The 22,782-nt window shown below is 43.4% G+C and overlaps 3 protein-coding genes across 6 annotated transcripts; 1 reads left to right on the top strand and 2 right to left on the bottom strand.

Moving 5' to 3' along the window:
- Positions 1-13: 13 nt before the first annotated feature.
- On the bottom strand, positions 14-14,361 carry pdcd11 (programmed cell death 11). Of its 3 annotated transcripts, none has more exons than XM_037092488.1 (36): positions 14,223-14,361; positions 13,616-13,746; positions 13,227-13,373; positions 12,916-13,080; positions 12,538-12,699; positions 12,304-12,424; positions 11,986-12,161; positions 11,696-11,803; positions 11,341-11,553; positions 11,092-11,216; positions 10,934-10,994; positions 9,891-10,037; positions 9,542-9,793; positions 9,325-9,450; positions 9,041-9,235; positions 8,732-8,902; positions 8,411-8,624; positions 8,172-8,318; positions 7,522-7,634; positions 6,664-7,154; positions 6,441-6,503; positions 6,179-6,275; positions 5,924-6,013; positions 5,654-5,756; positions 5,388-5,565; positions 5,168-5,224; positions 4,083-4,205; positions 3,803-3,925; positions 3,505-3,676; positions 3,079-3,204; positions 2,828-2,974; positions 2,449-2,699; positions 1,405-1,573; positions 1,118-1,271; positions 740-905; positions 14-562 (listed from the first exon to the last, which is right to left on the bottom strand). In XM_037092488.1, the coding sequence occupies exons 2-36, from the start codon at positions 13,721-13,723 to the stop codon at positions 391-393; spliced, it is 5,433 nt and encodes a 1,810-aa protein (XP_036948383.1). In that variant the 5' UTR covers positions 13,724-13,746; positions 14,223-14,361; the 3' UTR covers positions 14-390. The 3 variants fall into 3 exon arrangements, with proteins under 3 accessions (XP_036948383.1, XP_036948364.1, XP_036948371.1); XM_037092469.1 differs by having other exon boundaries at positions 2,828-2,977; positions 14,223-14,360; XM_037092476.1 differs by having other exon boundaries at positions 2,828-2,977; positions 14,258-14,345.
- A 32-nt stretch (positions 14,362-14,393) lies between these two features.
- atp5md (ATP synthase membrane subunit DAPIT) lies at positions 14,394-15,947 on the top strand. The gene is made up of 4 exons (XM_037092554.1): positions 14,394-14,532; positions 15,428-15,535; positions 15,632-15,725; positions 15,823-15,947. The coding sequence occupies exons 2-3, from the start codon at positions 15,449-15,451 to the stop codon at positions 15,719-15,721; spliced, it is 177 nt and encodes a 58-aa protein (XP_036948449.1). The 5' UTR covers positions 14,394-14,532; positions 15,428-15,448; the 3' UTR covers positions 15,722-15,725; positions 15,823-15,947.
- taf5 (TAF5 RNA polymerase II, TATA box binding protein (TBP)-associated factor) lies at positions 15,944-21,467 on the bottom strand. 2 transcript variants are annotated; one of them, XM_037092502.1, is made up of 11 exons: positions 20,907-21,467; positions 19,619-19,850; positions 19,180-19,495; positions 18,916-19,079; positions 18,498-18,633; positions 18,281-18,401; positions 18,050-18,179; positions 17,659-17,823; positions 17,163-17,340; positions 16,683-16,860; positions 15,944-16,551 (listed from the first exon to the last, which is right to left on the bottom strand). In XM_037092502.1, the coding sequence occupies exons 1-11, from the start codon at positions 21,325-21,327 to the stop codon at positions 16,337-16,339; spliced, it is 2,256 nt and encodes a 751-aa protein (XP_036948397.1). In that variant the 5' UTR covers positions 21,328-21,467; the 3' UTR covers positions 15,944-16,336. The 2 variants fall into 2 exon arrangements, with proteins under 2 accessions (XP_036948397.1, XP_036948404.1); XM_037092509.1 differs by having other exon boundaries at positions 19,619-19,847.
- Between the last annotated feature and the right edge of the window lie 1,315 nt (positions 21,468-22,782).

Raw genomic sequence — 22,782 nt, 5'->3', positions numbered from 1 at the left:
TTGCTCCCACAAATGTGTAAAGGGACCTTTAATGAATCCATTTCAAATGCAGTCACATCGATTATTTTCTTCATAGCTCACATTCGCTCTTATACAAAATAGATGAAGATGAATTTGATGAAATGATAAATATAAGCTTTTTTCAAACATTGATAGAGGATCACAACCCACTTTACAAAATGTTTGTTGTGTTCTGCAATATTACAGCATCAAACCAACACTTTCAGGAACTGAAGTCCACAACAATAAAAAAGCTAAATTACAAGTTGATCTTTTTAAAGGGGGAACCTGTGCGAGCATCAGGACCCCTAAACCTTGTGAGGCTCAAACAGAGTTCAGCACATGGCAGTCCACACACACGCAATGTGTGTATATTTGTGTGTCTGGTCCTTAGTTGGCAGCATCAGTGCCTTTAGCCTCAACAAACTCTATGGCCTTCTCTTTGACTGCCTGGATGCTCTGTGGGGTGCCATGCTTCTTCTCGTACTCCAAGTAGCGCTTGAAGAAGAACTTGATCTTCTTCACTGAAACACTCAGGTGGATGACACGATCAAAGAGCGCCCTGCAGGAAACAGGATGTTGAAATATACAGACTTAGTCAGCTCGTTTATGTCAGTTTTTATTATGTACATCATTGAGGCTGACTACTTTATTTGGGATTGCATATTCACCCACCCATTTATGAACACAGATGTTAGAGGAATGAACCAAACTGTGCTAGAAAGCAAAGCAAGCTCACCTGGCGTCCTTCTGCGATCCATGTCTGACCATGAGGTCGATGAAGACGGACCAGAGGTCTGTGCGTTTCGGGTAGCTCGTCAGGACTTTGTCAAACATGGCGCGACCTTTCTCTGCATCACCATAACGGAACTCCAGCTGAGCAAACTTGCCGATGACATCCACACCTGAGAGGAAGCATGACAACATGTAAAGGTTAAAACCTGTGGAGACGCTCAGCTGGGACAGGGAAACAGAATAGTCTCTCTGACATAACACAGTTTCAAGGGATGAGATCTGGCTGCTTTCGGTCAATAGTGGGTGTATAGGTCAAAAATACAAATATAGACCAAACTGTCTGGTGGCATTAGGTCTTCAGTGTTTAAACAGGCCATCTTACTTTCTTTAGAGGGCAGACTCTTCAGCGCCCTCTGCAGGAGAGCACTAGCAGCGTCACTCTGACCCTGCTGGAGCAGGAAGGTGCCGTAGCTCAGCCACACTGCCTTATTCTGACGGAAACGCTTCACCATCGTCTTATAAAGGCCCTCTGCCTCCTAGATACGACCATGAGAACACACAAATGAAACAAAGAAAGAAAGACATTCAGATATTAGTGGCTACAGAGGACAGAATTTCAGTATAAGTCACAACACGAGGGCAGGAAAGTAAACAGTCAGTTGATCGGACCTTGATCTTGTCGGACTTTGTGTAGATGTCAGCCAGCTGCTGGTACACGGGCATGGGCTCACAGAACTGCAGCGCCCGCTCAAACACCTTCTTTAGGCTCTCCTCCGTTCCGTACATGTTCTCCAGGTTCAGCAAGGCCACCCACACATTCAGCTTCTCCTGCTCTTCTCTGGAACCAACATGGAGGAGATTTCACAAAAAATACGACCAACTGTTAATACATATGTCTTCATCAGTTAACAAAACCATGTATGCAAACAACAAAGTAAGCATATTTCGACAGGAGGGGACACACACCTTTACCTCCCACCTCCCGATTTAACTCAGCCCAACAGATTAGGGATGATACACAGGTTAAGGCAGGAAACAGAAGTCAATGAAAACCCCATTTAAATTAAAGCATTTGTATAACTTTTTAAGAGTAAAATTCAAGCTCTCTTAAAGTCTTTAAGTGATTACTAAAAAAGGGGCTTTTAGGTGTAGTCATTTTAATGAGAAGGGAAAACTCTTCATTGGCTGATTTTCTTCATGCCTAAAAAAACAAACAACAAACTCTCTTTGTTTTCTTGACTGAATAAACAAACTGACCTTAAAGGACAACACAGTTTCATGCTGTTTTACTTTATTTTTCTATATGTGGCGGACCCTGCCATCTTTCTAGCTCCAAAACAGTGTTCTGGCACCTTGTTTTCCTCTAAGAACAGCTTGTTTATTCACTTACGGAAAAAATGCATATATCTGAGTTTGTATTATTACCTCAATAATATTGTAAATATCAAAATTCTGAAGTCAATTCTGATTCAAAAGTGCCCCTTGAAAGGATCTCTAATGCCATTAAAACATTTTTTGTTTACATCAGTGAAGAATTTTCAAGAATTGTATTCAAGCATTTACCAAACTTTCAAGACTTTGCAGAAGCCTTTATATAATTTTTACTTTGAGTTTCAAATTTTCTGATGCATTTTGGTGGTAGTTGTAAAATAAAAGTTTCATTTTGGTTACTCTCACACAGTTGAATAACAAAAAAAAAAAAAAAAGGGTCACCTGAAGGAGATGGTTTTGAGGGCCCTCTCGGCCACGGCGCGGGCCTGTTCGATCTGGGTGGCCTGCAGATGGTGAGCCATGTACTGCAGCCACAGCAGGGAGCTGTTGGGTGAAGCGAGCAGCAGGCGCTCGAATGCGGCCGCATCCTCTGGCCGCAGGCTGGGATCCATCAGCTGAGTCTCCCGCTGTACCAGGGCCTTCTCTGCTGCCTTCTTCTCTTCCTCAAGCTCGTGACGAGATTTCTTCTTGGGCTGGGAGACAAAAAAAGATAGCAAAATGTTTAAATATAGATCAGTGATCATCCTTCAGGTGCACACAGAAAAAAACAATGAAAGACAGTTGCATTCCTTTAACAATCATAGAATTAAACTCTGCTCACTTTACTGCTTTCGTCTTGGTCCTCTCCATCACTGGAGTCCCCTCCCTGCACTGCTGCAGAGGCAGGCTTCAGGGCGCTAAGACCCACGTCCCAGGAGAAACCTGCTGCCACCTGCAGTCTGGATGGACCCGCTGAGCTTTGAGTCGCCTGCTGAGAGAGAGAGAGAGAGTGGGGAGGTGGAATCTATTTTACAGGTTCTGGATAATGACATGACTGAGACAAATCTTTAGAGAATTCTCTGACTCGCTTACTTTCACAGAATCAGATTTGGGATCTTCGCCATCTTCCTTATCCTCCTCTTCTCTGAAGTACACCTCCACGCCGCTGTCGTTGTCATCACCCTTTGATTTCTTTGTTTTCTTCTTCTTCTTTGGTACCTGAAAATAAACAACGCATACAAGCGAGTGGTTCAGTGACATCGGGAAATTAAATCTGCAGAGTATGCACAGTTTTAGGATGAGGCCAAGAATCAAAGCAGGAGTTATTACTGTCAGACCAAAGGATAATGAATGATTGATAACGGAAGAAGCCATTGATCTATGTGGAAGTGGTTTGAGCGCCGTTCACCTCCAGGACCTCGCCAAGATTAAATGGCTAAATACCGAGTCATCTCCAGCGTCTTTACTGATTCATGCAGTTTGATGTGAGAGTGAGAAGAAACGGAGGCCGTTTGCTACCTGTTCGCTCTCGGGCAGTGTGCGTTTCTTCATCTTCTGCTGATCATCGTGTTTCTTCTTCTCCTGTCCGGTCAGGCGCAGTGGCAGAGCCAGAGATTCTGGAAGGATGTCCGGCTTCCCGGTGTCCACCGGGAGCAGAGAGAGGTTGACCAGCTCCTCCTCTTTGTCAATTCTGAGGACAAGAACAGAAAGAGACCATCATACTCTTCTTGTTTGTCAAAATCACCTTCTGACATAACAACACATCTTAGTCTTTTCTTTTTCTTAAACCACCGAGCGGAGGCACGTTTTCTTTTACCTGAGGATCTTGGTAGTGAGCAGGGTGTTGGGAGGCAGGTTAACAGAGAGGACCTTGTGGTTGCTGACAAAGTATTGTGTGGACTGCTGAAGTTGTGCTCTCCCTGTGATGCTGGAAGACAACCTGGAAGAAAGATACGCGAAATCAGGAGGTGCTCAGAAGCAGGAGAGAGGATGTGTCACTGAAATATCTACCCATAAGAGTACATTTTCAAGAAAAACATGTTCCTTTTAGTAGTTCATGTTCACGTTTCAATGGTGGCTGAATTTCCTGATGTTACCTGATGAAGACACCCTGCTCTCCCACAGACTTGACGTAGCCTCTGATGAGCTGACCTGCCTTCAGTGTGTCTATCGACATAACTTCAGGGTCCTTCGCTGGTTTGGCCTGCTGTGGGTTCAGCCTGAAGAGCAAAGCTACAGTCAACCACATGTTATGAAACACTTGCCCAAAGCCATCGGAATCATATGGAAACTGTATTACCAGGGGACCACATGTGATTTAGAAATGAACCCCCCTACATCAGTGTTTCATGTCGGCGGCATTCGCATGAGATATGCAACATCTGAATTTAACTTGAATTTAATGAGTTAATCCTCCAGGATAAGATGTGATGGCACCATACGTAACATCAGTGTTTTAAAAACAGTGAGTATGTGTTCTTCGGCAGCCACATCAATTGTATTCTGCACTTGTTTTTTCTATTGCTTTCAGACAGGTGTGATTCATAATATCATCACATGACATCTTAGTTTGGATAAATATGGAGGGTAACAGAAGCAATGCTGGGCAGTAACGCATTACTCAGTAATATGTTACTGTAAAGTCATTACTTTTCCCAGTAAAGAGCAGTGGAAGGGATTAGAGTTTCAATACCAGTAATAATATGAGTTATTATATTACAAGAACATGACTTGTTTGTTGTCCGAGGTAGGTTGTCAGGGCAGGCACTGTCAGATACAAGCCAAAAAGCTGAAGGATGGAGGATGAGGAGAGAGATCTCAGTGAGTTGGTCTCAGTCAAAGATGGAGAGAAAACTGGTCTGATGCAAACTTTGGAAATTAAAGAATCATTCATTTACAAATTACCTTTACAAATGTATATCTACTTGTATATATCTAAGTGTACATGTGTACGAGTGGATATATGTATACACATTAGTTAATTAATGAATTAATTCATTCATTATCCATTATTGCTTAGGTTTTGTTGTAATCTTAATTATATATTCATTACATATTTGCACAGAATTTAGATGACAGACATCCTCTACAATGATCACAGATTAGTAGAAGTCCTGAGTGAAAACAGCTGTCGAAAGACTTTGTTACAGAAACTCACATGTACAATAAAACTCTCTCATACCTTGATGGACGTAGAGACAAGTGCCACTTGTCATTTTCACTCACAAGAAGGAAACACCTGAGGCAAAAGAGGAGGCGAAGAATTCAATTCAAATCTGCATTTCACAAGTAATCAAAACACAGTTTGTGACTCAAATCGAACACCACAAGGAATCAGTCTGGCTGTGTGCAGTCCATATCAAAAGTCTTGACAGCCAAAGGGCGCTGCTCCACCGACTGACCTGATGAGTTGATCCTTGCTGTACCCGTTGAGAGGGTTCGGCCTGTAGGCGTCAGCCAGTTCAGTGACAGCGACAGTCCCCGTGCCGCCAAAGGGAAGTTTGACCTGGAGGCCGACCTGTGGCTGAATGTTAGTCACCATCCCCAAAGTAACGCTGCCTTTCTCCAGCTTGTGGACACCTGGAGAATGACCAACACAAAGAACAACACTGATAAGAAACAGCACGTGAAGTGTGAAGATGAGAAGACGTAAAAGAGCTTCTCTGACCTGTGAGCGACAGCATGAAGCGGTGCGGTTTGGGGATCACTTCGACCACTTTGCCGCGGACTGCTTGACCCAGCTTGAACAGTTTCTCTGGGTGGCCCCCGTCCTGAAAAGAAAGTAGGGTTCATTTCATTTTCTCTTAATTTAAAGGGGCACTCCAACAATTTCACACATGAAGTTCAGCTTCCTCATTATTAACGAGAGGAACTTTGTTGGAGTGCCCCTTTAATCTAAAACAACCTGGATGGATACAGTGGATAGTGTCAAACTTACTTTTGGATCAGTGATCATGGCCAGCAGTTCAACAGTCCCAGTAACACACGGATCAATGGTGACCTCCAAAGATTTCTTCTGTGGATGAAACTGCAGACAGACGCATAAACGGAATCAAAACCTCCGCTGCAGTCTGGCTCCCCTGAGGTTTTCTTTATATACTTTATATTTGTCACCTTAGGATCATTTGACATTTTGTGGAAACCGCCAGGAAGAAATAAAGCAAGTAACTACAAGCCGACGAACTCAACTCACCTTTGATACAAAGCATGTAATTTCTTCCCCGACCTTACAGCTGCTCAGTTTTTCTTTCGCTGTAACTGGTTTCAAATCTTTACTCTTATCCAGTTTGCTGCAGAAAGGAAGGGAAACAAAGAACAAATGTGTCAGAGTGGAAATAACAAAGAAAAGGCAGCAGACAACACTGACTGAAAACTGTAAATTTACTTTAGGTCTTGTGTACTATAACAATGTTAACGATATTTACAATGTACAATGATCTTGACTGTACAGTTACCTGGGTATAAGTGTGAGCTCAGGGATGTTGTATGTGAATTTGGGATGGGAGAAAGGCAGGAATCTGAAATGTTCACAAAAAAAATACATTAAAATCTTCACATTTCTCTTTTTTCATTCACACTGGCTTTATGATTAAGAACAGAATAAAAACAACATGACAGAAGCAGGAACATCCGTTGATACAAAGAGTTTCATCCAACATGTAAAATCAGAATATGTACTTGTGACTGGAAGCTTCTCGTCCTCCGATGACCCTGGCGGTGACCACGCTGCCGACTTTAACCGAAGACGTGGGGAAGGATCCCACAATCATACCTGTGGCCTCCTTCACCTCAGACACGTGCACGCTGGCTGTGCTTCCGTCCTCCAGTGTGACCTGGATGGAGGTTGGCTTCACTGTCTTTACTTTACCCTGCACAATGTCACCGAACTGGTGACCCTTCTGGTTTTCCGAAGTCGTGCGCTGCCTTTTTGGCGCACTGCGCTGCCAGGACACTAGAGGGAGCCCCTGCAACTCCTGACAGCTGGCTTCTATAACATTGACAGACAAACTCATCCCCGGTTTCAGCTTGTTTGACTCAGACAGGAATATCTCGTTCAGGTGGCTCCTGGTCTGGATCACAGTCAGCTGCGCCGTATCATGAAGTGAGATGACAGCAAAGTCTTTGTCGATGTGCTGCACCATCGCTGTGTACTCTGAGCCTTCAGTTAGCTGTGAACATGCAAATGAAAACGCAGGTAATGAAGGTCAATAACTGCAAGAAATTGTGATGATCTGACTCCATATACACGAGTGCCCTAACAGAGTCCTGAGAGGCGAGTAATTAAAACAAAGTCTGACGATCCATTTACAATTCAACTGTTTTTTTTCTTCCCTATGTTTTTCTCTATTAGCCTCTGAGGGCTTTCATATGTTCCTACTTGATTTGTGTGAAAATGTGTGATGTTTGGCTGCTGCAGAAAAATCTGTGCTAGTAAAAGCATGTTTAGTCGAACTATCCACAGTAGAGAAAATGTCTATGTCTATCAATGTCATCGTTTTGAAATAACAACGCTGTATTGAGAAACGCAATACTCACAGATTTCTTCTTCCCCACCAGTTTGGAAAGGATGGACACGTGGATACATGACGACAGGATGTCGATATGGAGGATGACTGCAGTGACTTTCTGCCCAGGAGACAAGTTCACACCTGGAAACATTACAGCCAACGGAAAATTACATCACTTGTGTGTTTTCTGAGGTGTGAAACACTGGTTTCGGTAAGCTCAGAAGGAAACTGACTGTCTAATGACAGGTAAAAAAAACAATACATTACAATACACACGTTGGAGTTGATTTCATAAGGAGCCCCATAGCATCGCTTTGAGATTAAAGGGCCACTCCAACAATTTCAGACATGAAGATCAGTTTACCAGATATAGTCAGTAATATTCATTAATAACCCAACTAGTGACTAAAAGATAGGAAGTGAGTCTCGACTTCATCAAAGTCCCCCAAGCCATATAGAAATGCAATACTTTGACACCCATCTTCAATAATGCAGTAGCATCTTTGACCATATTCTGGTTGATGCAAACGTAACGTAAAAAGCTGATGCCAGTCCGTTACTTCTTTGCTTGCCAAGACACTGCAAGAAGTTTAAGTGATGGCCAAGACTTTTGTCATGGACGAGAGAAATGTTAAAGAATGTCATTCAAATTTCAAATGCCTCTAGTTGGGTACATACCCATGACATGGTGCTTGGTAGCCAGTATGGTAGCACCGCTCAAATCGTCTGACTTAAAGGTGGCACCACTGCCTGCTGTATCTACAGTCAGCTTCAGCTTCTGGCCGACACACAGAGCAGCCAGCTGCTGGCGGAGGTCACTGACATCTGAGGGTGAAGACAGAGATAATGAATGAAAAATTAGGATTTTAAATTTTTGTTGAATCTACTTGAAAGATGCAACGATTCAGCTGTCATACCTCTCATTGCTAACATTTCAGTCACAGCTCTCTTCTCCTGCAGACCATTAATAAGTCTGGTCTGGGCGTCACCCTCTGGAGGAATGACCTCGGATATCTTCAGCGTGACCAGGAAACGCCGCTTCTCCTCATCTAGGTTGGTCACTTTAGCCAGCACCGTCTGGCCCAGCTGGAAGGCAGTTGTCGTGTCTTGGATGAACTTGTCAGCCATGGCCTGAAAGACAAGCAAAGAAGAGGAAGAATTTGAGTCAGGAAACAAACAGCGGGTTAGGATGTAGAGATTTTCAGGTTAGAGGACGCAACACAATGCTCTTTACTCACCGACTTGGGTGCAAGACCAACAAGGCCGTATGGGAACTCTACGAAGACGCCATAGGACATGATGTTTTTGATCCAGCCTACCAGCTGCATTCCAACTGTGACTTCAGAGAAATCCTTGGCAACCACTCCTTCCTCCAGGGACCATCTCACAGTTGGTTTCTTGGTGAGAGCCTTCAACAGAGGAGCAGTTAAGGAAAACAGGAACAACTACCTGGCTGTTCAAGACCACTAAATGTCAGTCAGAGTAAGGGTTGACTATTCAGTTGGGACAAGGTTCACATAAAACTCCACTCTTTATGACCAGGATACAATATTCTGCTTGTTCTTGCTGTAGCAGATGAGGTTTGAGATGTTGTCTCCCTCCTGAAGGTTCTCCCACAGCAGAGGGCAGTTGGACACGTGATCAGACAGGTGCATTGTGGGTAGCACGGCAGGGATCTCATCGGGGAGGATGGCCACCTCCAGGCCGGTGACTGACTTTTTCAGTACCCTCGCCTCCACTCTCTACATCACGTGAACAAACGCGTAGAGGTCAAAATCTGATAAACTGAGATGTGTGAAAGAAAACGAGCTGCATACAGTCAGTGACTTACCTTCCCAACCTCACAGTCCAGCTGGGGCTTGGCAGATTCCCCGGTGTCTCCCTCCACCGCAGCCTTAAATGACAGCAGCATCTTGGCCTTATCGGGGTCACACTGAAGGACTTTAGCCTTTAGCACCTGCACAATCAAGCAAAACAACTCATCAGATGACAAATAGTTCACCAAAACACCTCTGATCGTCTGTATTCGTGGACTTTGATCTTCTCACCTGGCCCACATAGAAGATCTCCTCCGGGCTGATGATGGGCTCTGAGCTGAGCTCGCTGAGCGGCACCAGGCCCTTGACGTTGTTGTAGAAACGAACAATGCAGCCAAAGTCTTTGATGCAGACGATGTAGCCGTGCGACACGCGGCCAGGTTGGGCATCGGCATAGCTGAGGAACAACGGCAAGGTGCTCTCGACAAGGGCCTTCTTTCTGGTCAGGTACAGCTTCTTGTTCTCAGCCTCGACTGACAGCACCTGGAGGAACATGACACACATATGAGAGATGATCTTAGGATCTTATTCTCTTGGTTTTTCTCGGTGGCTTTAAAACAAAGTGGAGAACCAGACTGACCCGACATCTGATCTTCATGCCCTCCACGTACTTCTTCTCTGGGTTCTTAAGGATGATATCAGACAGGTGAGTCCGGGGCACCAGGCCTTTAATGTGGTCAGACAGATGCACCACCATGCCGTGATTCAGCAGGACTGACACTTTCCCCTTGGAGGGAGAGACGCATGGAAGGAAGGCAATGGGAAAGGGCGAGAGCAGAATGAGACAGGAGAACAGAAGCTAAACAAACTGTCTTGCTTTAACCTTTCTTACAGGCTAATCTGCAGCACGGATGTAACCAATGTAACCAACCAGTTTTTACACGTTTGTTCCTTTAGACAGAGCCTGGTTAACTGTTCACCTGTGTTTCCAGTATGAACACATTCTGATGCTATTCTGATGAATTATTTTGAGAAAGAGCTGCAACGATAAGCCAATTCATCGATTAGTTGATAGAAAGAAAATTACTAGCTAGCTATTTTGTAAATCAATTATTTTTTTACAGTCATTTTTCAAGGAAAACTGTCAAACATTTGCTGAAAAATGTAAAAACTATCTGCTTTTTGTGGTCATTTATGATCGTGAAAGATTCTTTCTGTTCTGAACTGTGGGTTGGACGAAAAAAGTAATCTGACAACGTCAATTTAGGCTCTGGGTCATTATTATCAGAATTTTAACCATACTTTTGTTATTTTACAGACTTAATGATTAATGGTTAGATTCACAGGTACTGACAGAAATCATTAGATGTAATCGTTAAAGATGCAAAAAGAAGAATTTTTAAGTAAAAATCTTTAAGAAATCAAAAGCTGGGAAAACCTCCTCTTCCTTAAAAAAGAAAAAAAAAAACACAAGTTTTCCTAAATAAACGTGTGGTGCTGTGCATTTACTTAGTCCACAGAGAGAACTGGTTCATAAAACTTATAAGACCTAACCTAATAAGGGAGGGCTCAACCCGATGTCATATTGTATTGTTTAGTGAGCTGGAAAAGAAGCTTTAACTGATTTTTTAAGCGACGGTCGTGTGTATGAGGGACGCTTGGATGAGTGCTGGTGCTTCTTACCTCTACAACCTGACCAGCCTGAAGATCCTGGTATCTAAAAAAAGGCCTCTCAATAATGCTCCTGAAATCAAGACAAACACAGGTCGTCAATACATCAAAGTAGAACAGTGGGTCTGTGCTTACTACGGAACATGAAGCATGGATGAGGTGCTACGCACTTGCGCAGGCTGGCAAAATGGATTTGGTCCATTGCGCTGAAGTCCAGTATCCTGCAGGTGTGCTCAGGCATGGCCAGCACCCTGTTCTCATTAGAGGGCTCACTAGACTCCTTCATGTGGTTCCTCTGTCAAGAAGAATAAATTGAGTTATTCTCCATTGACTCCAATGCTGACTCAGCGGAGATCATTCATTAGCATTCTCCTACAGTCAAAGTAGGTTGAAATATTTACAGCGTCACTCTGACTCACGTGTACAAAGGCTATCGTTTTGTCGGGCAGCTCCAACATGGCTCCGGACATGTGGTGCATAGTGGTCATCTTGCAGCCTTTCACCACCTCACCGATGCGGTCACCTGCAGCAGGAGACGGGTCAACGTCGGACCCGGCCTGAACAAGGTAGCTGCGCAGGCTCAGGGCCACCAGGCGGGTGGACAGCTCCACGTACAGGACACGGGCTTGCACCTGGGTGGATGGATGCAAAACAGGGTTAGCCTGCAACGTTCATACTCTGCACTGAAATAACACATAGCTGGTAACGTGGATCCCATAGGCATCTCGAGGACATGCCCACAGTCTCAGAAAAACAAAATCAGGTCAGTTTTACCTCGGCTCCCTCAGTGTAGCTGGATGTCTGCTCTGGCTCCATGTGGAGAAAGTCCACGTGGCCACTGAAAGAGGTCAGGAAGCCCAGGATCAGACCATGTTTGGTTACCTGCAATACAAACACGCACACTTTGTTAAAACGACACACAGCAACCACTATAGGTGCGATCGCGACTGTAATGGGGACAATATCAGATCATTCAAGATTTGTATTCCCAAGAGAAGATACACTTACATTATTCTAAATATAACAAATGCAAACAGCATCACCAAAATAAAAGCCGTCTCTACCTTTTTGATGGTAGCTTTGACCAGAAGACCAGGCAGGAGGGTGGTGAGGTTCCAGCCCTGCTCAGATTCAGCCAAGGCCTGGGTGAGGGTCGAGGAGCTGACAGAGAGACGGGCCACGCGTCCATCGTTCTTTACTTCTTCCACTTGAGCCGTCACATACTGACCGACTTTCAGCTCTGTACACATGAAAACACAACACATGGTTGAAAGATAGATCAACACTTCTTTCCATTTCATTGGGAAAAATGCAAACAATGAAACTGAAAAGACGCAGATTATTCTCATAGTTTCCCAGTAAACGAGGTGGTACTTCCTTACCTTTTGGGTCGTTTGGTTTGTCTTTTGCTGCCGTCTTGGGCAGGAAGGCTTTGGTGCCACTGATGCCGATGTCAACGATGTAGCCGTGATCCTCCACACTCTCCACACATCCACTCAAGACCTGAGTTATCATAAAATAACAACATGAATAAAAAAATAAATATGGTTGGACAAAAAATAGAATGTCGAATGTCATAATTTTCTAAACCAAGTATTTCCCTGAAGCTGACTCACCATGCCTGCTTTCAGAGAGCTCGAGGCGAGAGCCTTGTTGATCAGCTTTGGATTGACCGACAGCTGGATGCTGGGAGAGCCTCCTTTGGCAACATCCAACTTGGCGACCACACACCTGATCACCATGCCAGGGTGGAAGAGGTGAGGCAGAGAGAAGATCTCCTGTGAGGGGAAAGCACAAGATCCACCTCTTAGACATCACATGATGCTCTGGAATATTAGTAATCTCTTGACCTAAAACAGGTTAATGAATTAACCTTGGTCTAATGTTGGCCACCATCTGATTCTAGACTCCACCAATCCAATAAAACCAAAACGAGAATGATCGCAAAGAGGGTTTGGACTGCAGTATGGACTATCGCCGCTCCGCCAGCTTACCTCTGTGTCAGCTGAATCCAGTTGCTCGCTGAGCAGCTTGGCGTACGCGTCACAGATGTTCCTGATGCTGAGGAAGCCCTGCAGGCCACAGGGAAGGCTCACTGTCACCTCAAAGTCTGCCACCTCCTTCACACAGCCCAGCATCAGCATGCCCTCCTTCACATTCTGGAAAATTAAATAAAAAACACAGTCAATATCACGTCAGATGCTGTGCTGAATACTCTTCTGATTCACAGTAGTGTTACGGTGAAAATAATAAAATCTGTTAACACATTAAATTACCATACATTGGTTTTTGAGACATGTACTACCTTGACATGTAGAATCTCCACACACTTGGCTGCTGCGTTCAGCATCAGACCATCTTCTTTATCTTTGCCCGTCTTCGGCTTCTTGAGCTTCTTGCCGTCATCTTTGCCTGCTCCCTTTCTTTTCCTCGCTTCCGCTTGTTCGTTTGACTGCAAGAGAAAAAAAAAAACTGTTGTTAACTAAGGTGGACTTTTTACTGATACCTCGTAAGTATACAGTACTTCACTACGTAATATGTGAAGGGAGAGGGTGGTGTGGAAAGATGACTCCACAGTGTGACACTGTGCGATGACGCTCTGTTTGGGCAGAGCCACGTAGCTTTCTCATTTCCAGATGCTCAAACATTTGTCACATTAGCATGGATACAGAAAGATGGGAAGGAGAACTCTACCTGGAACAAGTTGTCCACCTCTGTCCGCTGCACCACTATTTTGCTCTCAGTCTCGGTGGGTTTCTTTGCTGTCCCTCCTCGAGGGAAGTCTTCCTCCATTGATGCCATTTCTAATGTTGTCTTTAAAGTGTCTGAGTCAAACAAAGTCACAGTCAATAAACTGCCTCTCTCAAAACCGTGTTATTAGAAAGTTGAGGTAATGCAAAATGACAGACAAACTCAATCATCGTTTATACTTTGTTGCTATTGTGTTCATGTGTTAGAGGAGCATACGTCTCAACTGTGAAAACAAATGATGGAAGACGCAAACAGTAGCTAGTCTTTCTTAATCAGACCTCGGTTTGATTTATCACATGCACACGCAGCGATCACAACCATCTAGAGAACTATAACCAAGTCCAGTTAGATCAGCTGCAGGACTGCTGCACGTTAAGTTAGCCCTCAAAATGCACGAGACAACCTTAGCTATCGTATTTTAGCACTCAGGCTAAACATAAAGCGAGCTTGCCAGCAGACAAAAGGCATGTTGAGACAGAGATGAAGTCGATGTAGATTTAAACAAATTCTAAACTGTTCTTACGGCGTTTGAAATAAAACGTTTCCTTACATTAAAATCTCCAGCTTGTTGGCATCAAAACTCACATGTTGTTCAGCAACACGCCATGATCGTAACCCGGAACAAGATGGGTGAATGGGCGTTTCATAGAGTGCCCAATCACAGACAAGAAAGAATGACTGGCATTGTCTTTAGCCAATCCCTAGCCGTTTGAGACTTCAACTTTGAGTGGCATTAATTTGGCCCAATAGGAATACAACCCTCAATTGGTGAGACAAGGCGGGATTTCCTTGTGAATTTAGCGTCGCGGCCTCTCCTGAAGGACACCATTCTGTCAGCACAGGGGTCGAGTGTGGCTAAGGTAAGTCACAACACATGTAAAAAAAAAACTGTTAAGCCCATTCACTTTCCATTTAGAAATGGTGAATGTTACTGTGTCAGTGTCAGACATAAAACGCGTCTTCTACGATGTACTGTGTAAGCTAGCGGTCTGAAAGTTAGATGAGATGGCAGGCTAACCTAGCGAGCTAACGTCAACCTAGTACAAAGTGTGCTAGCTAACAAGCTCTGCAGCTTTGACCGATGAAAGTCAGTCTGAATGAAATGCATGCTATTAGTGTATCTGTCAACCAAAACGTCTTTCACTTTCAAGTGGGTTTACCCGTCAGTAACGAATATTGCACAGTATTTCAGCTCTCAGCTTGTTGACATAGTGGATTTTACCAAAGTAACAGTTAGCTAAGTAAGCATATCCAGCCACCGACCATTAAATTGCACTAATTACTGACAATAATGTTACTAGCTTCAGTAGCTCACGTTTAAAAACAAGAAAGCCTTTGTGTTGTTTGACAGGTTAATCAAAATATTAAAACTTTGAAAAGCTTTTTGAAAAACGTATTTCACTGGCTCTTAGTTGAGTTGTCCCGCACTTGCTCCTGTCAAAGGTTAAGCCTTGCAATAATACACTTCTAGGTTGTGACTGTAAGGTGAGCTTGCCATCTTAACCAGGCACTTTTCATTTTCAGTTAAATCCCCATAACGTCGCAAATGTCTTGGTTTGTTATTATCATAGAGGACCGTGAAAAAGACTTAACTGGAAATTCACTGACTTAAATCATGTTAATTTATTGTCTTTCGACATGATCAATCGTTTCAGCAGCACGCGTTTTTGTCAAACATACTGTTCCCAGGGTCAAAAATGAACTTGGTCATACACTATATAAATAGTCACTCAATCATCTTTATTCTCCTTGTAGTAGGACCATTAACAATCCACCATGGGAGGACATGACGCCGGAAGCCAGCACCAGTTCACTGGGATTGCCAAGCACTTCAACTCGTATACAATCACAGGAAGGAGGAATGTGAGTTGTGTCCAACTAAAGTATAGATAAACTGCTTTTTCCACAGCTGTCATGCTTATATGAATTTCTCATCACACCTTTTGTTTTTCTCTTTAGTGTGTTTTGGCAACATTTGCCAGCATATTGGGCATAACCCTTTTCTTCAAACTGAAACCCAAGAAACAGGCTGCCATCACAGCAAAGTGATCATGTAAGTGGATTACAGTACCTACATCATAAGATTCCAGATCTGTGTTCTTTATCAAAGTATTACTCAGTGAACTCAAGTGTCTATTCTGTCCTTACAGGTGTCCATTTTGACCATCGTTTTTCACGGCTGGGAGTGGAGGAAGCAGCTGGACGTGCTTGTAATAAAATATGAGTGTTTGATTTCCCTGTGTTAACAATAAAGAACATCTATGCCCAAAGTATAGAAAACGCTTGTTTTATTTACAATGTAAGCCATTATAAAAGATTATGATACAGAAATGTCAGCCACATGTTGAGCAAAGCTGTACTCATGGCAGTGATTTAAAAAAAATAGTCCTCAATCAGCAATGGCACTTTCCTCAGGCGAGGGGAATTCTGCAATGGATGAGCTTGATTTGGAGCCTGAAACAGTCAGTCAGTGGGCCGCAACACAAATAACCTAATCTAAAATTCAGCTTCATTCACAGCTAGATCACCAGTGGTGATATGTTAACAGTTTTGTTTTATTCCCTCCGCATCCAAAACCTCTTCGGTTACTTGCAGAGCTCGGGAACCAGATGTTTACATCATTTCAAGTTTCATTAGATTATTTTCTCAAAATTCAATCGTGCCTCATGGATTGTAGGCCCCAGCGGCTAGCAGCAGGTTCCTGCGGGTGAAGTGAAGGTGTATAACAGGTGTGGATTTAGACATGTAGGTCCCCAGCAGCAGCTCCTGGGAGTTATCCTGTAGATGGATGTGTCCTGTAGCTGCTGTGAAATCATCCGTCTCTAAATCATCAAACGCTTTCATAGCATCCCACAGACGAACTGTGTTGTCCATGGAGCCTAGACAAAAAAAAAAAAGAATGAAATGTCACTCCATCCGTAAATCTTCTCTACGTCATATTCTATGTTCAACATGCATTCAGTGTAACAAAGTAAATTGATGTTCAACTGAAAAGAGACAGGTCACCCACCGGATGCGAGGATCTCTCCGTCTCTGCTGAACTTGAGGGAGTAGATGGTGTCTGTGTGGCCTTTAAGCTCTCCGATCATGAGTCCGTGACCAATGTCCCACAGGAGAACTCTGCCATCAGTGGCTCCTGAAGCCAAGAACTTCCCATTGGGAGAGAAGGCTAGTGCATGGATAGGACCCTGTGGAAGATACAGTTAAAAGACTGAGTGCCATCTCTACTGCAGTATACAACCAAAAACTCTGGCAAAAACTTAAGATTTTGCAGGAATTATAGAATTTGCCTACCATTAAAAAAAAAAAAAATGATTCAAATTCACAACATTTAACAGCTGGCTGGTTTGAGTTTTTAAAACTTCATCTTATCACTTAAGACATTACTTCACAATATGACTCAACTGACAATTAGTGAGAACTGAGACAAAGCCCTGTAAAATGGGGTTTCTGCTGAATGGGAGAGCACAGATCAAGGTGCTCCTCTGACCTTGTGACCGGTGAAGATGCGGACGCAGTTTCCGGTCAGGACATCCCAGAGCCGGATGGTGCGATCGGACGACCCTGTGACGACATAATTGGAGTTGGGGTGGAAACGTGTGGCAGTGATATCAGCGAGGTGACCAGAAAACATCCGCAGGGGCTGGTAGTGGTCTGTTGCCCACAGACTGAGAGAGGAAGCACAACATACACCAGGTTATTATACTTGAAGAGGCATGGATCTCAAAACTTGACTAAAGGCCCAGATTTAATCAGAAGATTAGGGTTAGAAAGAAAAACTAATGAAAAATACAAAACTGTATTAACTAAGACACCAATTACAGACATCTGCAGATGTGGGGTTGTAACACTAAGAGATACTCTGGTATCTCTGTATACATTATTATGCAATTATTATTATACATACATATATTAATATTATTACTATCATCAGTTTCTGAAAACTAAAGCTTTTACACTCCTCAGTTGGTCCTGCAGTTTCTTACCGGGCGACTCTGTCATGTCCCCCAGAGATAAAATAATAACCATGAGGGGAAAACTGGGTGTCCCACACAGGGTAGTTGTGGCCTTTGTAGCCCACCAGACAAGTAAATGTTTGGAGACTCCACAGCCTGATAGTACCATCTTCAGAACACGACAACAAGTAGTTTCTGAAAGACAAAAGGAGGTTAGTGGGAACTATATGGGATATGTTCAGATGAATATTTGTCCAAAACATCAATGTCAACTTTGTGATATGAGACTGTACAGTGTGTTCAGCGTAATCATTGTCACGATAAAATCTGTAACTGTATCTTCAGGGTTAAATGTACTAATCAGTCCTCAGCTTGTCTTTATAAAATAAGCCATAAAAGTTACCAGTGAAACTATCTGTACCTGTCTGGACTGAAGCTGATGCCGTACACTGGGCCACTGTGTCCGTAGAGGATCTTTGACTCACTGGCCGTCTTCTCATCCATGATCCTCTCCAGCACATCGTCGGACTCTTTGTCAATCAGATTCAAGTCTTGGGAGAGAAGAAAATACTTGAGTCATGTTGAATAAAGTCAGAAATACATCTAGTGATGTTGTCAGACATTCATCGGCGATCACTGTCACACACTGTACCTGCCGCGGACTTGACCTTGCGCAGCTTCTTTGGCGTGACGCTCCACACCCGCACTGTAGAGTCTGCGAAGCCTCCTGCAATCAGGCTAGAGTCGTCTGTGAAGTCCACTGCTGTCAGACCCTGCAGGAGAATAAACAGAGATCATGATCTGCCACTGGCTTAAATGTGTCAACATTTTACACACATGGTGGGTTGCTGTGGTTATGAGTTAATTACCTGGTAAGCGTTAAGAAAAGAGTAGAAGCAGATGGAGGGGAGGTTATCTGGTCCCAGGCGGATCCTCTTGGTGGCCTCCTTCATGTACATGATCTTGTCCAGCTTGTCTGAATCCTTCAGTTCTGGTAGAGGTATCCTGAATAACAAGAAACAACATCATCCGTGGCTGACTGGTGAAGATGAAAACATGACACATTACATGCCGATGATGCGAGGTTTTGAAGGAACGCCATTAACTGTATTCTACTGTGTAACTGATTTAAATTCAGAAGTCTACATTGATAAGCAGTATGAGCATGGTTTCATGTGGAGCTGGGTATCCCCCACTGACTTCATGAAAAACACTGGATGCTGATTTACAAGATCTGATCTGAGTTGACTGACTGCACATTTAGCGCTTATGTACCGCTGTATCTACCTAGTCTGTGAGGGGGCATTAGGATCCTGCTTCTTGCTCTTGGAGCCCATGCTGTCCTTCTTGGGTTTCTTCTTCTTGGGTTTACCCTCCTCGTTCTCCGCCTCCTCATCCTCATCATCCAGAGGCAGCTCAATCTCTGGTTCCTTCAGCAGGCCGTAGTAAACCTAATTGAATGGTAACGAAACAGGAAGACATTGTGAATTCAATAAAGTTGTTGACAAAACGATGGCAGCATGTACTGTGAGTGCGTAGTGTGTGTCCAACCTTAGCCTTATTAGCCTCCCGCTTAGCCTCTCCAGCCAAGCTGCCAGACATGGCGTCGATCTGGCTCTTGCTGCGTGGCATGCCATCGAAGATGTCGATGTAGAGGTGCTCCTGGATGATGTTCCAGATCTGGTTGTTCTGACGCTCCTGCAGGTGCCTCTTGAGCAGCTGGTAAGAGTCGCGGGAGATTCGCAGCACAAATTTGCTGGTGCGGAAGTCCAGCAGGGTCTCGTTGCCTCTCATGTGCTCCTTCTTGGTCAGGCTAGACAAAACACGCAAGTCGTCTTCGTAGTAGCACTCTTGATCCCCGCTGAACCTGGGACGCAGGGAAATGAAAGAGGTGGGTTTTTATTGAGTGTGCGATGATTTAGGTTTTTTAGACAAAATCAAATGAGCTATCTGTAGCTGAACGGATATAAAATATGTGGAAAAAACTCACTTTTCAAAGAACACCTTGGCCTCATTTTCGTGATTGTTGTAGACCAGCTCCAGATACATGTGCACAAACAGTGGGTAGAAGACCTGGGACAGTTCTGCCCGGTGACAGTCCAAAACCGATTCTATGAACCTCTTCAGGCCACTGTAGTAAACCCCGTACAGCGCCGGGTCTCCCTGCTGGCTGTAAGCTGACAGCACCACGTTGACATCCGGCTGATCCTCACTGGGAGCTACTGAAAAACAATACTGCAATTAGAGCTGCAACAATTACCTAATTCATTTTTTTAAAAGAAACAATATTGACTATTTGCTGGTTCCAGCTTCTTAAATGTGAGGATTTGCTGTTTTTGTTTGTGACTGCTGGTTGGTCAAAAGAAGGAATCTGAAAAGGACTTTTAACTGATAATGAAAATAATTATTAGCTGCAGCCCTTACTATATCATTTGTAGCCGTTTATAAATGCTACCTTACTGTTTTTTTAAGGTAAAACATGTAAACAGCATTAAAGAGAGAGTGAGATGTGGAAGAATATCTCAGAGAAGCTCGTAAATGGAGTTTATTGTCAAACTTTCTTGACATGTTTATGACAATCCTGTCTAAGAAGCACAATTCATTCTGTGCAATTACACATAAACGGAAACACACACTGGTCCTTGATGAAAGTTCTTGATAATTGTTTTGTTAAGCATCCCTACGCCACAGGAAAACTACTGAACACATCAAAAGTTGTACACTCAATGACCTGTAGAGACAGGAGCAGCAGCTACTTATTATTTTCATTGTCCAGCTGCTTTTTGTGCTATTAAATGTCAGTGAAAAATGTCAATCAGTATTTCCCAAAGTTCAAAGTGACACCCTCAGAGGTCTTGTTTTGGCCATAACCCAGAGATATTCACATGACTGTCACCGAGGAGTGAGGGAACCTGAGCATTTGAGAGGCTGATATCACAAAAGTTTGACTTATTCTCTTCATACAAAGTTACTCAAACCAATTCATCTCTTATCAAAATAGTTGAAAATTACTTTATTGGCTGACAAACAATCGATTAATCACTGCAAAGTGACCAGGAAGCATTATTTCAACACACACTGCCTTTGACGGACTTGAGTGGAGGAGAGTTACATTAACACACAGTCCGGTAGTTTGTGGTACACTGTGTATTTTCATTAGGAGTACAGTAGTAGTGACTCTACTGTAGTCGTGTGATAGTTACGATACTTGTGTCACAGTAACAGAAACTTTACGGTACAGTATTTCTCGTCTCGGAACAACAGTAGCCCGGTTCTACCTTTGGTTGGCGCCTGAGCTGCAGCGGAGGATGAGACGGTCACCCGGCTCAGCAGAGAGCTCGCATCTTCTCCTTCCAGGTCCACGGTGTCCCCGGCACCACCCGAACCGGCCCCCGAGGAGTCACCTGCCTTCAGGTCCAACGCATCTTCCGGTAATCCCGCTTCACGGCGCAAAATTTCGACGGACTCGGCCAGATTGTTCTTTTTGAGGAATTGCAGGACCGCCAACAGCGTCTGCTGGTCCTCCGGGGCTCCGGCCGGGGTTTTGTTACCTCCAGGGGCCGAAGCGCTGGAGCCGGGGGGCGGAGAGAGGATTCTGCCGTCGTTCGCATTGTTATTTCCACCGCTATCTTCCGATGGTTCTGTTTTTATGTCTTTCTTTTCAACCGCGTCGACCAGACCACCTTGTACGGCCGCCATGTTCAAAATGAAATGCGCATGTGCGAGGTTCAAAAACGGAAAACGACGACCGTGCAAGATGAGCTCACCTGATTGGCTCTTAGTGATGCGGCGTCATGCTGTGTAGAGCAGAAGTCCCGCCTCCCTTGACGCCAGCATCTGTAAACTGGTGCGCTTATTAAATGACTGTAGACTAAATCTACATCATTTTATTTTCAGCAGGTTATATTCTGCTTTGATAAACCTCAAATAAGAGTTTAGTTTCATGTTTACCAGGGACAAGGTTACATGTGATGTCATTTTTATTCGAATTCGGCTCAGGCAAGTTGTGTGAGTTTGAGCAGTAAACATCAATTGTAAACCCAAAAGTCATACTTAAGTAAAGTAAAAGTAATGATATTGTGTTAAAATATTAAGTCACCCATACGAATAGTACTTGAGTGCAAGTCTGAATGTATCAGAGATTTAATGTGCACTGTAGTTTGGGGGAAGGAATTATAGTCATCAAAGAAAAATTTTCATATGTTTATATCTGCAGGACCCCTCTGAGGAGCCACCTTTCTAGCTGCAGACAGTGGTCTGAGGACCATATTTCCCTCTGAGGACAGCATGTTTATTCAGTTAGGGAATATATATTCATCCAATAAATATTTCTGAGTTTGTACAATTACCTTATCAATATTGGAAACATTACCTTTCTAACGTTTTCCTTCACAAAACTACAATGTGCAGCTGTAAATGCACTTGAATATCAAAAGTGATTTTTGGCAATAAATGTACTTGAATGTAATGGTAGATCTAAATTATACATGTTGTATACATATTTACATGTAAGCACTGTATATACTATGGGTCTGCCAATTATCTGATTAGATATTCAGCATTTTTGCTGAATATTGGAGTCAGTGTTTTTATCTGGTTGCTAATACATTTCTTTCATTTAGAAATATGCAGCGTCTGCTCTGATGCAGCATGCAAACTGCAAAGTAACAAGTAACCAAAGTTATCAATAAATGTAAAGGATTTGAAAGTAAAATAATCATCTCTAAAATTTAGTGGAGTGGGAGTATAAAGAACAGAAAATAAATACTCTAGTAAAAACAACACATAGCCCTCTTCAAACTGTACTTAAGTAAAACACCTGAGTAAAAGTACTTAATTACATTTGGTCACTAGTAATCTTTACTGTCATTTAGGAAGTGAAGGAGTTCTATTTAAACCTATCTTGCATGTGTGACTTAAAACAGGATTGCCCCTTTTGTCTATTTAGTTATATGTACCATTTTGTACCAGGTGGTGGCACTTTAGTCCCATGCAATCATTACCCAGTCTGGAGTGTCTCAGCCCGATGACCTCTTTTGACAATGTATAGCAGATGTTATAAAATGTAAAGGAAATTGCTACAACAAATGATTATATTTGCTTTGTCGAGTAACTGATGATCTGTTTTTTTTAGTATTTCCTATCACCTTTTCC

Source organism: Acanthopagrus latus, chromosome 1 (genome assembly GCF_904848185.1).
Source record: "Acanthopagrus latus isolate v.2019 chromosome 1, fAcaLat1.1, whole genome shotgun sequence".
Classification (NCBI taxonomy): Eukaryota; Metazoa; Chordata; class Actinopteri; order Spariformes; family Sparidae; genus Acanthopagrus; species Acanthopagrus latus.
The sequence above is the reverse complement of the archived record's forward strand: the minus strand, read 5'-3'. Positions and strand labels throughout refer to the sequence as shown.